A 17,055-nucleotide genomic window follows, 5' to 3' on the forward strand; every position below is an offset into this window, starting at 1 on the left:
TTCTTTCTCCTGGATCACATGTATTTGGAAATAATAACGAATTCCATTCTCTTCCTTGAAATGTCAATAACACCAAAGCTGCATACATTTTTTGAGTTGTTTTTATCCTGACAAAACAAATATGAGGAAGGTTTAATAATAAACCTTATTAACTTTCCATTTATAACTGAATTTCTCCTCTACTATAATTCCTTTCTCATTAATTTGTTTAATGGAAATTGAGCTCACAGTAACAAATACATGAGGGAAGGAGGTTAATTATCTTGATAGTGTATTAACAGAAACAGCTGTTTTATTATCCAGCATTTTTTTTTAAAGATTTTATTTATTTATTCAACAGAGATAGAGACAGCCAGCGAGAGAGGGAACACAAGCAGGGGGAGTGGGAGAGGAAGAAGCAGGCTCATACCCGAGGAGCCCGATGTGGGGCTCGATGTGGGGCTCGATGTGGGGCTCGATCCCACAACGCCGGGATCACGCCCTGAGCCGAAGGCAGACGCCCAACCGCTATGCCACCCAGGCGCCCCTATTATCCAGCATTTTTAAACCTCTAAATCACAGGAATTTGTGATAATAATTTGTAATTATTGTTATGTAAAAACTGCCTGTAAAAATATCAAGACATTGAAAAATTTTCAAGTGCCTGGGAGATACTAGGTCATTATTAAGTTTATCATTTTGGTTTCTGCATTAAGAATAATCTGTGGATTTTCTGCTCCTTTGAAAATTGATAACAATCAGAAGGTCCCCATTTTCTCACTAGCTAAATAATCAAAAATTGGTGTAAGGATTTAAATTAAATTCTTTTCCTTTTTTAATAAACACACAGTCCTCCAAAGAGGGTGGAGGGAAGAGTATAATGGAGATCATATTGCAGCCACAATAGAGACAGTTTAGGGGAAGAACTGGGGAGAAGTAAACCAAAATTCAATTAATTGAAGCAAATCATTAAAGAATATCTCTAGAAATTCTTTTTTGTGAGAAGAAATCCAAGTAGTATTTCACCCTTGTTTTACAGAAAAAGTTATCAAAGTCTTGACCAGTTATCAGCTGAAGTCAGCCTTTCTCAGACGTCACTGGATCCAGGTCAGTCACAAGAAGGAGATGGGAAGCAAGACACATTAAATTTAATCAGTGAAGGTAAGAAAAACAAAATCGATTTGGAAATTACGTTTTCCTGCGCTGTGTATGCTTTGGTTGCAGAATGGTGAAGAACAGCAGTTGACACTTCTGTGAGGCACGCTAAGAATGAAGCTGCATTAGGGTTAAAAAAGGTGTGCTTTTGTTTGTTTGTTTGTTTGTTTGTTTTGAATAAGGGGCCTCATTTTAACCCTTGCCATTTGGGCTTTCTGTGTCTCTCCCACGTACTGAAAGGACTTTTATCAAGGTGCTGCACCACTGCCCAACTGCAGTTCAAAAGTCCCTTCTTGGTCTTCATTCTGTTAAACTTCTCAGCAGCTTTGGATACAGCTGACAACTTCCTCGTTCTTGAGTCACTTTGGGTCCCTCATTTCTTGAGTACCCTGAAAACCTGGGGAACAGATACGAAAGAGTTTGTTTTTCCTGTTCCTGCTTTCAGCTGTGCTCTGTCCACCCCTCTTTCCCTTGTGTCGCATCTTCCTGAACAACATCTTGGTTCAATTCCGAAACTTTGCAGACTGTTTTCAGTGATCATATTTCATTTTCTAAGACTCAGCCTGTGCTTTATAAACTTTAGTAGCTTAGCTGGTTCAGAGTTACTTTCTGTTCTGCCCCCAGCACAGGCTCGGGCTGTGACTCCAGCATTCTGGGTTGGACGAGTGGTGCTGGTATGATAGGGTGCTCCTGTCTTTTATCTCTGTGTCCCAGTTCTCCGTGTGCCAGTGTGTGCGAGGTGGGGGGTGGGGAAGAGTTCCCTGCCGCTGGGGGACCTGCACTCCTCTGGGTCTCCAGTTTCTCCCGTCTTCTCCCCTGCAGTAAATGGCACCACCACACGCATCACTAGATTCGGCTCTTCCAGACTGCTTATCATGGCCTCCTACATGACCGTGTCCTTGCCAGCTTCTGCCTCACCTTGTACCGTTCTTTTGCTTGCTCCCTGCACCCGAGCAAACTGACCTCCTAGCTGTTCCTTCAGGTTGGCTCCTGCCTCAGCTATCTTTGCACTTGCTTTTCCTAGTGTCCTGAAACTTCTTTCTTAAGGTCTTTGAATGGTATCCTCTTTATCAGGTCTCTATTGGAATATCTCTTTAAAGAAGTGTTCATTGACTGCCATACCTTAAATAACCATTATCTCCACATCATGTCCACCCCGCCCCAGGCACTCCATCACATTGCCTCTGTTATATTATGATTCTTGTCCCAACTCCCACTTAAATGTATGCTTTGTGAGGGTAGGGAATCTTGTCCATATTTTCCACCAGTGTATTACCAGAGCCTGTCACATTATAGACAATTATTAAATATTGGTTGATAAATATATAATGAATGAATGTCACAGAATGTGAGGAACAAGGTACAGATAGTATAAAGTAAAAATTCAATTAACAAGAAGGCTCAGGCAATGGGAAATTATGTTAAGCAGAATTTTTTGCTTCTTTTAAGGTAGTTGTTGAAACATTCTCAGAGGGCCTTAAGTCTATTTTAATAGTTTAGTAAACAGTGTATACTGACTAAAAATGAATCTTTTCTTGATGATGTGGATAATAAAGATAGCAAAATAGAGTATCCTACTGGCACGAATGTAGATAGAAGAGAGTAAACTGAATTCACTGTCATAATTTAGAATATGTATATTTTAAAAATCCATTCTCTGAGTAGAATTATTTGTGATGACTCTCTATGTAAAAGACACATTTATTTAGGATTTAAATCAGTTTATCATTATGGGCGTATTAATAGTAAGAGGTCAAGATTGGTAATGGGTAATTTTTATATTATAAAAGCAAATATATAGAAGAGTGAAGCTAGAGAATTTTTAGGGCAGTGAAACTATTCTGTATGATACTGAAATGGTGGATTCATGTCATTATAAATTTGTCTAACCCACAGAACGTACAACACCAAGAGTGAACTCCAGTGTAAACTGTGAACCCTGGTTGATGATGATGTGTTCATGTGGGTTTATCAGGTGGAACCAGTGTACCACTCTGGTGGGGGATGTTCCTAATGAGGAGGCTCTGTACAGAGAGAAAATCTTGGCACATTCTGCTCAATTTTGCAGTGAACCTCAAACTACTCTAAAAAATAAAGTGTGTGAATACAGAGAGAGGGAGGGAGAGAAGTATTGGCTTTAAGAATTCAAGGTTAATTAGCAGATTAAGTATTACTTACAGAATTTCCCTACCCAAAGAGCTAATAAAATGATCAAAAAAAAATATTTACCAAAAAATACATCGACTGAAACCCAGCAACAAAAAAGAGCTGTAATATATTTAGGATAGTGTAAAACTAAAGAAAATTTTTTATTTTATTGTATTTTTTAAAGATTGATTTATTTATTTGGGAGGGGAGGGGCAGAGGGAGAGAGAGAATTTCAAGTAGACCCCACCCTGAGTGCAGAGCCCAATGCGAGGCTCAGTCTAATGACCCTGAGATCACGACCTGAGATCATGACCTGAGCCAAAATCAGGAGTCAGATACTTAACTGACTGAGCCACCCAGGTGCCCCACTAAAGAAAATTTTTTAAAACTTGAAGGACACACATTCTTTCCACCCATAGCATCCTTTCTGCCCTCCCATAAAAGCCATACGGTAAGGAAACCATACTTTGATATGCTGATACAAGAGAGTGCCCTCGTGTTAAAAATTTCACAAACCAGCCAAATAAGCTAGCCTTCCTATGTGTACAAAATTACTATTCTTTAAAAAAATCACCTAAGTTGAGAAAAAAAATTCTGATGAAACCCTCCCCCAGAAAAACAGTAATGAAGCAGGAAAAAAACTGTAGTACAACCATATGATTTTTGAAGTATCCTCAAACAATCATTTAAAGATATGATACCATTTTAAATTAGAAATCAGAAACTAGGAACAGAAATGTTCAAGAGGGGTGCCTGAAAGACTGAAATCTACAAATTGACAAGGCTGACAAAGTGCCTGAGATCAAGCCCCGCATGGAGCTCCACGCTCAGCAGGGAGTCTGCTGGAGATCCTCTCTCACCCTCCTCTCCCCTGACCCCCCACCCCCGGCCTCCCAGCTTGTGCTCTCTCTCAAAAAAAAAGAAAAAAGAAATGTTTAAGAAACAGGAAGAAATGAATTGATAGTTGATTACTTTCTAGAAAGAAATGGAGGAAAAGGCAAAATTATATCAGAAGAAAATATTAAAGAATAAGCTGTTTAAAGAATAGATTTGAAAGAGAACTTAATATAGAACATTGGAAAAAGGCAGGAAAGCAACCAAGAGAATGAAAATGCAATGAAGAAAAGTAAAATGAGTCAGGAAGTGTTTGAATTAGAAGTCAAGCAAAGAAGATGAAATTTAGGGGCACCTGGTTGGTTCAGTCAGTTAAGCATCTCACTCTTGAATTCGGCTCAGGTCATGATTTCAGGGTCGTGGGACTGAGACCCACATTGGGCTCCGCACTCAGCAGGGAGTCTGCTGGAGATACTCTCTCTTCCTCTTCCCTTTCCCCACTTGTGCGTGTGCTCTAAATAAATAAATTTGTCTTAAAAAGAAAATATCAGAAGATAAAATGGCACCATAATTGTTCCTAGAAAAGGGTGAGAAGTTGTCATTTTTTTCAAGGCTTTATTAAGCCCTTCATATGTGACAGTATGCTAGTGACTACTAGTAGCTTCCCATATTTCAGCAAATTTAGGATGCCTTGGGTTTTAAAATACACCATTATTTTGTGTAGCCCCTCCAAAAAGAAAAAAGCCAACAATTAAATCATAACACGTTGTTTATATATCTCTTAGCATTTTTTATATTTATTTGTAAAAGATCCTTGGGGCGCCCGAGTAGATCAGTCTGTTGGGTGCCTGACTCTTGATTTCGGCTGAGGTCGTGGTCTCAGGGTCATGGGATCGAGGCCTGTATTGGGTTCCATGCTCAGCACAGTCTGCTTGGGATGCTCTCTCTCGCTGTCCCTCTGCCCCGCCCCCCACTTGCACACACACACACACACACTCTCTCTCTCTCTAAAAGAAAAAAAAAGATCCTTTAGACTTTATTGTAATTCACATAACATACCAATTGTAAAGTGTACACTTCAGTGGTGTTTAGTATATGTACAATGTTGTGCAACGCTGAGCATGGAGCCTAATGCGGGGCTTGAACTCATGACCCTGAGACCAAGATCTGAGCTGAGATAGAGTCAGAAGCTTAACTGACTGGGCCACCCAGGCACCCCTTGTCTAGGTTCTCTGACTTAGCATTGTATTTTCAGTTTGTCCATGTTGCAGCAAGTATCAGTGCTTCATTCCCTTTTATGCACCAGTAATGTTCCATTGTATGGATGTACCACCGTTTGTTAATCCATTCATCATTTGGACATTTGGATAGTTTGCACTTTGGGGCTGTTAGGAATAATGCTGCTATGAGCATTCATGTACAGGTTTTTGTGTGAACATATATTTTTATTTCTCTTGGGTATATAACTAAGAATGGAATTGGCTGGAGCCTGTTTAACCATTTGAGGAACTGCCATACTTTTTCCAAAGTGATTGTACCATTTTATAGTCCCACCAGCAGTGTATGGGGGTTTCATTTTCTCCACACCTTCACCAATATTTGTTATTGATGGTCTTTTTAATTATACCATCCTAGTGAGAAATGGAATTTGTGGCTTTGATTTGCATTGCCCTGAGTATAATGTTGAGCATCTTTTCATGTGCTTATCGGCCATTTGTGTATCACTTTCAGATAAATGTCCGTTCGACTCCTCTATTTAAAAACTGCACTGCCTTTTTATTTTTTGAGTTGCAGTAGTATATTTTGGATAGTAGATCCTTAACAGATGTAGGATTCGCAAATATATTTTCCATTCTGAGGAACATCTTTCCACTTGCTTGCTAGTGTTCCTTGACTCACAAATTTTTAATTTTGACAAAGTCCCATTTAACCAGTTTTTCTTGTGGTTGCTTGTGCTTTTGGTGTCACATCTAAGAAACCATTGCCTAATCCAAGGTCATGCAGATTTACTCCTATGTTTCTTTTTCAGGGTTTTATAGATCTAGATCTTACATTTAAGTCTTTGATCTAAGTTTTTGTATTTGGTGTGAGCTAATCATCCAACTTGATTCTTTTGCAAGTAGATATTGAGTTGCCCCTGGACCATTTGTTGAAAAAAACTATTCTTTGCTGAATTGACTGGTCCTAGAACTCTTGTTGAAATGCATTACCCATACCTGTATGGGTGAGTCTCAGTTCTGTTTGGTTGGTCTGTATGCCCGTTCCAGTGCTGTATTACCCACACTGCAGTAGCGCCCTGTCTTGCTTTATAGTTAAGTTTGGAATCAGGACAACTTTGTTTTTTTTCAAGATTGTTTTGGCTGTTCAGGCTCCACTGAATTTCCATATGAATTTTAGAATCAACTTGTCATTTCTGAAAAAAGGGAAGTTAGAATTTTGATGGGGATTACACCGAATCTGTAGATTAATTTGGGAAATAATGCCATCTTAACAATATTGTCTTCTAATCCACGGAAAAATGGGATGTTTCCCCACTTATTTCAACCTTGAATTTTTTTCAACAATAGTTTGTAGTTGTCAATGTACAACTCTTGCACGTCTGTATTTGAATTTATTCCTAAGCATTTTATTCTTTTAGATTCTATTATTAATGGAATTGTTTTCTGAATTTCCTTTTCCAGTCATTCATTGCTGCTTTTATTACATAGGTTTAAAAAAATAACACCAATCCTCTTTATCTGTAAGAAGGAAAATAAAAGTGAATTCAGTTGTAAAGAAGTTCATATTCAAAGTCAGTCTCTTCTGAATCATTTAATCAAAAGACATTGGCTGTGTCTGCTCACAGTATCATTCTCTGTGCCAACAGTGAACCATTTCCTAAAACAATCCTCCACTGATACAGGGATTTTCTCTCGTTACCAAGTATCCCGCACATTTTTATGTGAGCACTTTATTTGCCTAACTTACAGTTTCTTCCTCAATTAGATCAAACACATCTAGAAGTTAAACAGCTTCTCTTCAAAGGCCACAGGAATTCCATGACAAATTGAGGTTTCACATCTTAACAGAAATCCTGCATGGTGCATGAATCAGTCACACCAATTGCTTGTCACTTTAAAATTTCTTTTATCTAGTCTGAGGACTGTCTTCTGCCCCCATTTGCACGCTTGGCATGTGATAAGCAGTCCTTTTGCATATGTTGCCAAGTTCCCTCTACTTGAAGGGTTTTGCCTAAGTGCTTTGTGTGTTTTACCAGGAGGTGTGAATTGCAGTAATCCTTGTAATGGGTGCTTGCTTCAGTGAAATTTACATCCTACTATCTGTTTTCATGCTTTTCTATGAACAAGCAACTACTAATTTTAAGGAAAATTATAATTTTTGAAGGCATTTTAAGCAGTATATATATAAAGTAACTCAGTTAAAGAGATATCAATATGGACACCTGTGACCAAGTTCATGCACGTACATGCAAAAACAACTCATAGTAACTCCCTCTTCTCCAGGTACAACTACCACACACAGTGGTTCCAGTAGTTTGAAATTTTATTGCACAAAATGATGACCACCCCTTTTCTTGACCTTTGATCACAAGAAGGTAACATGTTGCTTACATAACAGGTTAATAGAACACTTTCCCTATGTTTATGGGTTTATGCTAGTGGCTAAGGAGTCTCTGTAGTCATTCCTTAAAATTCGGATACAATTTACTGCCTCTTCGCTTCCTCATTGACCCCTTCCTTCCCATTCAGACTTCCTTATAGGGTTGGTGATCTCACCTTTACTTATTCTTACTGTACTTTACAATAATTTTCTGTTTGTGTCTGTTTCTACTTTACATTAAGTTCCCTACAGGCAAGAAGTAGTTCTTGACTTTTTATTTTTATCATGATGTCTGGCATTGTGCTGAATGAATGACTTCTAACTTAGTAACGTTTGTAGCAGTACCATATGAAGACTTGTAGAGTCCAGACTCTATGTCAATAAATTTAAAACAAAACATCTTTCTTGCTATAAAATGAAAATCTGAGGGCGCCTGGATGGATCAGTTGGTTTAGCGTCTGCTTCTGCTCAGGTCATGATCTCAGGGTTCTGGGACCGAGTCCTGCATTGGGCTCCCTGCTCAGTGGAGAGCCTGCTTCTCCCTCTCACCCCACTCGTCCTGTCTCTCTCTCAGATAAATAAATCTTTAAAAAAAAATCTATTTGCTGCTTATGACGAATTTGCTTCTGCTAGGAACTACCACTTTTCCATTTATCTAAGCTAAAAAGTTTTATTTAACCTTGACTAGTTCTTTGGTCCTGTATCAAAAAATTGATTTTAAAATATCAATACCGATTTTAACATACTTATTTTTTAATCCATTGTGATAATTGTGTTTACATATACGCATACATGTGTGAGTTACTGCTGACATCACAATATTCAAGAATATTTTGGAATAACCTCATTCTCTGCCTTAACATCTATTTCCTTTTGCTTATTTCTTTTTTATATTTTATTTCCTTTTATAGTTGCATGGCATAATCGCAACATAACCATCTTGGATTCTTCTGTGCATTTTTCCCTTTTATATTTATTTTTATTTTTTTTTAATTTTTTTTTTAAAGATTTTATTTATTTATTTGACAGAGATAGAGACAGCCAGCGAGAGAGGGAACACAAGCAGGGGGAGTGGGAGAGGAAGAAGCAGGCTCATAGCGGAGGAGCCTGATGTGGGGCTCGATCCCGTAACGCCGGGATCACGCCCTGAGCCGAAGGCAGGTGCTTAACCACTGTGCCACCCAGGCGCCCCTCCCTTTTATATTTAAATGAAGGCTTACAGTGAAGTCTCTCTTGGCTTCCTTGAGGGTCCCACACTGCCCACTGTGTTTCACAGCATCAGTATTTTCAGAGGCTGGCTTTGTGTCTCTGAAGACTGGCTTTTGTAGGTAGATCCACCCCCAACCCCCAGTGCTTTCCTGGATATGCCCCCCTCGGCTCTGCTGTATGGTGTGTTTCTTTGAGGCACAACTGAGGACTTTCCTGGACCTTTGTCTTCTTCCCCCACTCCACTTTTTTTGGATAATTTCAAACCTACAGAAAAGTTGAAAGAACAGAAGAATGAACACCCTGTATGCTTTACCACTGTACACCACCTGTTAGCATTTTGCCACTTGCATTGTTTTGCTCTTGCAGGCACACGCTCCCTTCATTTACTCATATATCTGCCTTAACTGCTGGGCTCAACCAGCTGAACGTAAACTGCAGGTATCATAAACTTCATCTGTAAATACAACAGCATGTATCTCCTAGGGATAAGGACGTCTTCTTACAAAGCCAGACTATAGGACCCTTAGGAAATTTAACGTCAGTACAGTATTACCTGCTAATTTGTTAATATTCATATCTCAGCTTGTCCAGTAATATCTTTTTTTTTTTTTTAAAGATTTTATTTATTTGTTGGACAGAGAGACAGCCAGCGAGAGAGGGAACACAAGCAGGGGGAGTGGGAGAGGAAGAAGCAGGCTCACAGTGGAAGAGCCTGATGTGGGGCTTGATCCCATAACGCCGGGATCACCCCCTGAGCCGAAGGCAGACACTTAACCGCTGTGCCCCCCAGGCGCCCCCAGTAATATCTTTAAAAGCCTTTTTTGTTTGTTCAGGATCCAGTCAAGGATCACATACTACATTTGCTTTTCAATCTCTCTGGGGTCCTTTCATCTAGCAGAATACTTTCCTTTTTCTCTCATATAGATTTATATATTTGAAGAGCCCAAGCCAGTTGTTTTGTTAAACGTCCAAAAATTTATATTTGTCTTATTCATATTCAGGTTAAACATATCCACAGTATGTAAATAATGCGTCTTTGTCAGCACATCTTATCAGGCGGTCCCTGTCCTTTTTGAACATTGAAAGACCCTTAAAGATGACTCCTGTGTCCTTTTGCCACGCCATTAGTCTGTCATAGCTTCTTTGTTTTGTGGTACAAAAGATGTTTTGGGTTCTTTGCGTTATATTTCATGCCCACACCCAGGATCAGCTATTTCTTCAAGAAGTCTTACTTCCTTATACTGGGAAGTGTTAGAGACTGTAATTTAAGCTTATAGGGGTGCCTCTTGTTACTGGAATGGTCATTGTTTCTAGCCCATGGAAGAGATAGGGATTTTTTTTTAAAGAAAAATATACTTTAAATTTATTTTACAATTCAAATTTAAGACTCACGGTTTCTGTGTACTTGATTTTATATTTTGATATGACAATACTGATTCCTAATTTATATGAACATAATTATTTACTTTTTTCTACTATATTAATTTCAAAATAACAGTATATTATTACTAAAATATAACTTAAAATAGCTTAGGGTTTCTAATTATTTTATCTTGAGAATATATGCCAGAGTCAAATTACTGTGCTTAAAGTTCATCTCAATTCTGTTCACTTCCTCTTTCACAGTTAACCAGTTTTACTAGTTTTTGAATTGTCTATTTTTTAAATATAAGTAAACTCAAATAATTTGTCCCCCTCTTCTAGATAAAAGGCAACATGCTATACCCTATTCTGCACTTTGCTTTTTTCACTTGACAGTGAAATTTCCAGATATCCTGGTAATCACTACCTAGCAGTACATAGAGATCCTTCGATTCTTTTACAGCTCTATAGTACCTCTTCGTGTAACTGTTAGACATTTAGATTGTTTTGTCTTTTGCATTACTGTATGATAATCTTTATTTAAAAAAATGATCTCTAAGTATATACTCCCAAAGAATTGCAAACAGGACTCAGATACTTGTGTGCCAGTGTTTGCAGCAGCATTGTTTAGAGTACTCAAAACATAGACAGAACCCAAGTATCCACATGGATGAACAGATAAACAAAAAGTAGTGTAGACATACAGTGGGATACTATGCAGCCATAAAAAAGGAATGAAGTTCTGATAACATACTACAACCTGGATGAACCTTAGAAAATATGCTAAGGAAAATGAAGACAGACACAAAGGGCAAATATTCTATGATTCTACTTGTAAGAACAATGTATGGTAGGCAGATTCATTGACAGAAAGTAGATTAGAGTTTCCAGAGATGGGGGTAAGGGGATAATGGATAGTTATTGCTTAAATGGGTAGAAAATTTGTTAGGGGTGATGAAAATTTTTGGAAATAATGGTGATGGTTGCACAATGCTATGGATATAATTAATGCCACTGAATTGTACACTTAAAGTAGAAATTTGGAAAGACTCCAAAGCAGTTGAGTTCCAGGAGCATTAACAAGAACTCCAGAAAGGTGATTCTGGCCTGAAGTGGGTCTCTAAGCTTAAACATTAAAAGGGTCCTTGAAACATCTAAATGTTTTGACCCCAAAATAACATGATAAACATTTTAACCTGGAATTTAACAATTACTCTTCCCTATCTTTTTCTAACATTGTTATATTTTCCTGTATCATACTTGTCAGCAAAACTATGAAGTTAACATAGCTGATCATCTTTAGTATTTTACAAAGGGAAGAATAGGCTTAGAGAAGATGCCTTTCCTAAGGTAATACAGCTAAAAGGGACATGGGAGCTCTCTTGGGTCCCAGTACAGTTCTTACTGAATCATGACTTGTTAATAATATAATTAATTAATGAGCATCTCCTGTGTGCTAGGCACCAGGAATATAATCATGAACACAACAAATTCCATGTCCTTTCTCAGTGTATAGTTTAGAAGAAAAGAGAGCCCCACAATTATCACACAGTATAACTAGGTGGTTAGAGGTCAAAGGACTATAGGAACATATTAGAGGGGTCATTTGAAACAATAGATAGCATTCAGAAACACCTGCTATCTGGTTCAGTTTATACTTCTATATCTGTGTAAGTAAAACTTGAACTTTTTATCTACTTTGGAAACCTGCTATTTTTCAAAGACCTCAGCCCTTCACAGCCTCAAACCAGCCACTTCCAGCTGGTATTTGCAAACTTAACCAGCTCTGGAAAGAACTTATGTTCCCCAGCTTTGAAAACAGATCTGCCAGTCTTCCTTCATGGGCCTACCGAAGTGCAGGACATGACAAAGTTCCTGATGCAAGGCAGAAGCCGAAGAAATGTCTGATCATTAAGTGTCAGAGCTCCGCCCCCCAGAGCAGCCCTCCTCCTGAACGGAAGCAGCTTGGCTTCTGCTGCTTTACTTAACCCACATATGGACTTCCTGGGATTTCCACGGCCTGGGCATTGGCGCTGTTAGTTCCTTATCCTTTACTAACTGAACACGAACATACTCTGGAAAAATAGGTAAAGTTTTAATTTTTGCCCTAAAACACGGTATCTCAAACTTCCATATCTAGAAATGTTATGAGGAGCACACATCATCCTCTGGTAATGTTTTTTGAAGGGTGACGCTGAAGCTACGGAAATGTATAATTAGGTATGTTTGCAGTGTTTTGTAAAGTTATGGTTTTAGTTTTATAGGATCTTTTGGTATCATTCTTCAAGGGCAATTAAATATTTGTTACTTGATCTTAACTTTCAGGTAAAGAAGACACTCCCTCATTACTTGGTCTCTGTGGCTCTCTAACATCAGTGGCGAGTTACAAATCTCTAACAAGTCTCAAATCTAATGACTACCTTGCAAGTCCCACAACAGAGATGACGAGTCCAGGCCTAACTCCATCCTGAAAAATTTTATGTCAAAGCCAGAAGTTTTTATGTTGCAAATGTTCTATTTACATAAGTTTGACTGCTGGGAAAACCTTTGGGATTTTATATTGTTTGGGCATATGTCTGGAATTCTATTGCTTTGATTAGAGAATTCAGTCCACTCCATGTGCCCTTCTGAGTGAAAACGATCCTGCCATTTTAAGATTCTTGTATTTGTCACTGAGGAAGTTCAAAAATGAATAGGCTTAAAAAACTTTCAAGTATCCTCTAAATTAATAGTCCATTGCAAATTGTGATGTATATTTATTATTCAGCTGATTTTCATGTATTTAAATGTACCATAATTGCCAGAGACTGAATTCAAGGTTTTATTCCAGAGACATAAGCTAAGTATTTTCTTTTACTCTTTTATTCAGTGATTACATTTTCTAAAAATGACTTAATTTCATTTTTCATTCATTTCTTCCTAGGTTCTGATGTTTAAATGCCTTGTTTTTCACAGGAGGAGGCGGTTCTCAGCTGGTTTCATAGTGGCTTACTCAGTTTTTCTTTAATAGCTATCATTTGGTACAACATTCCATTAACATTTTATAAATTTTGTAGGAATATGTCTTTAGGCCATTACTAAATTTGTCAGGGTCATAGGGAAAGTATTTTACACCATTTTGGTAAAACGAATAAATTGTTTTCCCAGGATTTTCTTTTATTTTATTTAAATTTTATTTTAAAATATCAAATATTCCTCAAGTAGTTGGAAGTTCCTCAAGTAGTTCCTCCAAGTAGTTGGAAACATTTAAAAATGTAGAACAGATATTGAAAAGTATTTTATTAGGAAAGATTCTGAGTTCATTTAAGGATTTGAGAACCTTCAAATAAGGATCAGTAGAGTCTCACCATACTCGTCAATATGTCTGACATACAGTGCTATTCTGTTCTCCCTTGTGTGCAACAATGAATCTTGCCACAGTAAGGTTAAAAACTGATGTTAATATTTGAAATCCCTACACTTCTACAGGTAAAAAAAATTAGTTTTCTTTTTTAAAAAGTTATGCGCTATAAAATCTTTTTGCAGTTTTTGGAACTATGTATTTCATCCATCAAAATCCCACCATATTGAAAGAGAAAACGTATGAATTATATTTTCTACAGTAAGTGCTATGAGGAAAACATGATCAGTTGTGCCAAAGAAGTTTTATACATTGTTTACACAAAGAGGACACAATACTTAATGGGGACTTCATATACTATTTTTGTTTATTAATAAAACATTACATTCAAACTCGGTAGCTTGGACATGTAGGAACAGTGTTCCCCCTACAACAATTTATTTTATTCAGAGGAGGCAAGAGCGCTGAACTTATTACATCATTCTTTGTAGTGGAAATGTAGGAGTGTGGTGGTTCTGAAATACAGAGCTTTATTCTCATAATTTGGAATTTAAGATAATAATGCCAGTCTTAAAGACAGTTCAAATGAAGTCATTTCAGGGACAAAGGAGGCCTGGAAGCCATTAAAATAAGTTACCTAAATGTACAGAACATACTCAGAGCTCTATTCCTTTAGCTTAAGGCTTTTTAATACCTGTAAAAATGCAAATATTCTTGCAAAATGGTATCTTTAACCGTTTACTGGTACCTACTCTTAATTCTATATACCTTATTATGAGTGAGGTATCTGAAGCAATTTTTAGTAAGCACGGGGATGAAAGGAAGATACAAAATGAGGACCGTGGAAACCTTGGGAGCAGGTAGTAGGAAATGGCTAAGGAGGGGAACTTGAAAATTTTTAGGTTGGCCTTAAGCACTATTGCTGCTTTCCCAAAAACTGATCAGAATGTTTAAAATGCTTTATCATTCATGGTCTACTCTCAACTGACATTTATTATTCCTCAGTAATTTAAAAAAACATCATTGCTAAATTCTTTCCATATATTTTTATAATATAGGAAGGAAATTCAAGATTCCATAATTGGTAACATTTTCCAGATTTGTCTAATGCATACAGTAACTTGTGCATCTTAACATGCTGCTAAATGCAGATTTAAACATGACATCTGAGGATCATGACTTTTCCTCCTTTCTTGGAGCTCTTGGTATAAAATTCATCTGCTAATGTGAATTCAGGTTTCTATACAGTTCATTTCACACTAGTTCTACATGTAGTTAATGTTTGCATGAGGAAACAATGTATGTCTCAATCTTTAATTTTAGGTGGTAGTGTTTACTGCTTACACACCCTAACCCAAAACAGAATGCTGAATTATATGCTAATAAGTCCATGTGTATTTTGTTGCCTTGATGTACTATACTTGTTGCATGTATATTAAAAGTTTTGTACCATGCATTAGTGGTTATATTTTTTTCTTCAAGACAAGTTACTGGATTCAAGTTATACACTGAACTTTTTAAGCAAATACGGTAAATGTATATTATTCAACACCTAAAATACTAATATGACAAGAGGTTTTGGAGAAATCTTTATTTCAACTCAAATACCTTTTATTTAAAAAAAAAATAACATGATCTGCTTTACAATACACAGTGTCTGCTGAAGTGGTACAATAGTGATTTTGGTAGTTACTAACCTAATTATATAAAAGCTATGTTTGTTTTCTCACCTATAAATGGAAACATCATCTTCTCAGAACCTATGATGGCATCAAGATGATGTCAGCATTAAATGAAATTATGTAAACTAAGTTTTTATTTTAAGTCCTCTTTATTAGATTTACACACAAGTTTTCAAGTGGTTAAAAGTGTGTCTCAAATTTACAACTTAGGGAAATTCTTTGTCAAAGTTCCTATTGTTAGGTAAAATCTCCAGTTTTGATAACAGACACATTGGATAACCTCTGAAATGTCACACAACTGCTTTGAACATCAGGGCTCTTAAGTATTGTTTAACTGGTTCCCTTTGTTCTTCTGGAAGCAAAGCAGCTTCTATTTAGTTTGATAGGAAGGGGCAGATAAAAATCACATCAATGTCATTATGGTCCCTTTTCAAAGTCTATTCTGGTCCAAACCAATCCTTGTAAGTCCCCATTTTCTATAGTGTCCAACTGAAACCAAAGTTTCACTACCTAAGACTTAGCCTACTACAGGTGACACATTCTGGTGTGTGCTGTGCTAAACTATGCTACCCCTCTTTTCTTTTCAGCTGAAGTAATTGCTGGTCTTGGGGGAAAAAAAACCCCAAACCCAACTCTATAATTATTAGACCTGTGCCAAAAATACTTGGTTTCCAGTTGCCTTCCTGTTTTTCCTTCCCTGGGACTAAATTCCATTGCCTGATGATTGATTGAGACTCCCACCTCCAGGTATGTTTGTCTTAATCTTAGAAGCATTTCCTGACTCTCCCTCTCGGCCCCCAAGCTCAGTGGAGAATTCCTCAGCCTCCCCACTGCTCCGTTTGCAGACCTCTGCCAATCACAGCTACCATCTCCTTGTAGCCAGTGACAGTATATGAAGCACTTATCTCAAGTGCTGCTCAAACTGCCTACCACATAAAAGATCTGAGTAAATGTTGAATGATAGGTTAAAATTTATTTAAAAAGTTCATTTTGGAAAAAAATTAAAACCTGATACACTCAACTTTCCCATATCCCTGGAATTCATGCTCCAGAAAGAGGGAAGAATTTAAAGCAGTCATGTGGTTAAATAAGCATAGTGAATAGTTTCCTAAAAATAAAAGAAAAATTTAACTTCATATCTACTTTTTCAAAAAGTCAAATATGTATTATATGGAAGGTGGCAAACATGTAGTACTTGAATTTCTTTTTAAAAAATGTACACACACATATAAGGAAATAAATGTATTTTCACACAGACTGAAACTTTGCTTCCAGAAACATTACCAAGAATATAATTTCTAGCCAAGTGCTTTTCAGTTGCTACTTTTTTTTGTTTAAATTTTTTGTTTAAATTTAATGCTTCTTTACCACTTAAGTATAAAGAAAGCTTCAGTTCACCCTTTTTATCCAGATACATAGCTGTAATATGTACTAGAAAAGCTACTAGGGAATTAGATTTATTTTAGGCATAAATGGTAATAATTTTCTATAAGCGCAGTCTGTTTTGGGGGAGGGAGGGCAGTGGGGATTTCCCTACTGGTTTTTCTATTAAGTTGAAATATGTGACTGCTTCTTAATAATTATAAATTTAAATTTTTCTCTTTTCTACCAGTTACCAAAAAGAAGCATAACAGAACAAAGGTAAATTTAATACTGCTAAACTATTCAAGATAAACTTTCTTATATAATAAAGTATAGCATTAACAATGATTTTATATGAAAATATTTAGCTTGAAGCAGTGATCA

General features: G+C 37.0%; 1 protein-coding gene across 7 annotated transcripts in view; it reads left to right on the forward strand.

The window, feature by feature from the left end:
* RUNDC3B (RUN domain containing 3B) overlaps nt 1-15,081 on the forward strand; it is a 130,603-nt gene extending 115,522 nt beyond the window's left edge. For all 7 annotated transcript variants that reach the window (XM_044386260.3, XM_044386266.3, XM_026504935.4 and 4 more), the window contains 2 exons: nt 1,019-1,140; nt 12,613-15,081. In XM_044386260.3, coding sequence (XP_044242195.1) covers nt 1,019-1,140; nt 12,613-12,758 — 268 coding nt within the window. In that variant the 3' untranslated portion in view covers nt 12,759-15,081. The remainder of the gene's footprint in view (nt 1-1,018; nt 1,141-12,612) is intronic.
* The last annotated feature ends 1,974 nt before the right edge of the window (nt 15,082-17,055 follow it).

This window comes from Ursus arctos, unplaced genomic scaffold (genome assembly GCF_023065955.2).
Source record: "Ursus arctos isolate Adak ecotype North America unplaced genomic scaffold, UrsArc2.0 scaffold_3, whole genome shotgun sequence".
Lineage (NCBI taxonomy): Eukaryota > Metazoa > Chordata > Mammalia > Carnivora > Ursidae > Ursus > Ursus arctos.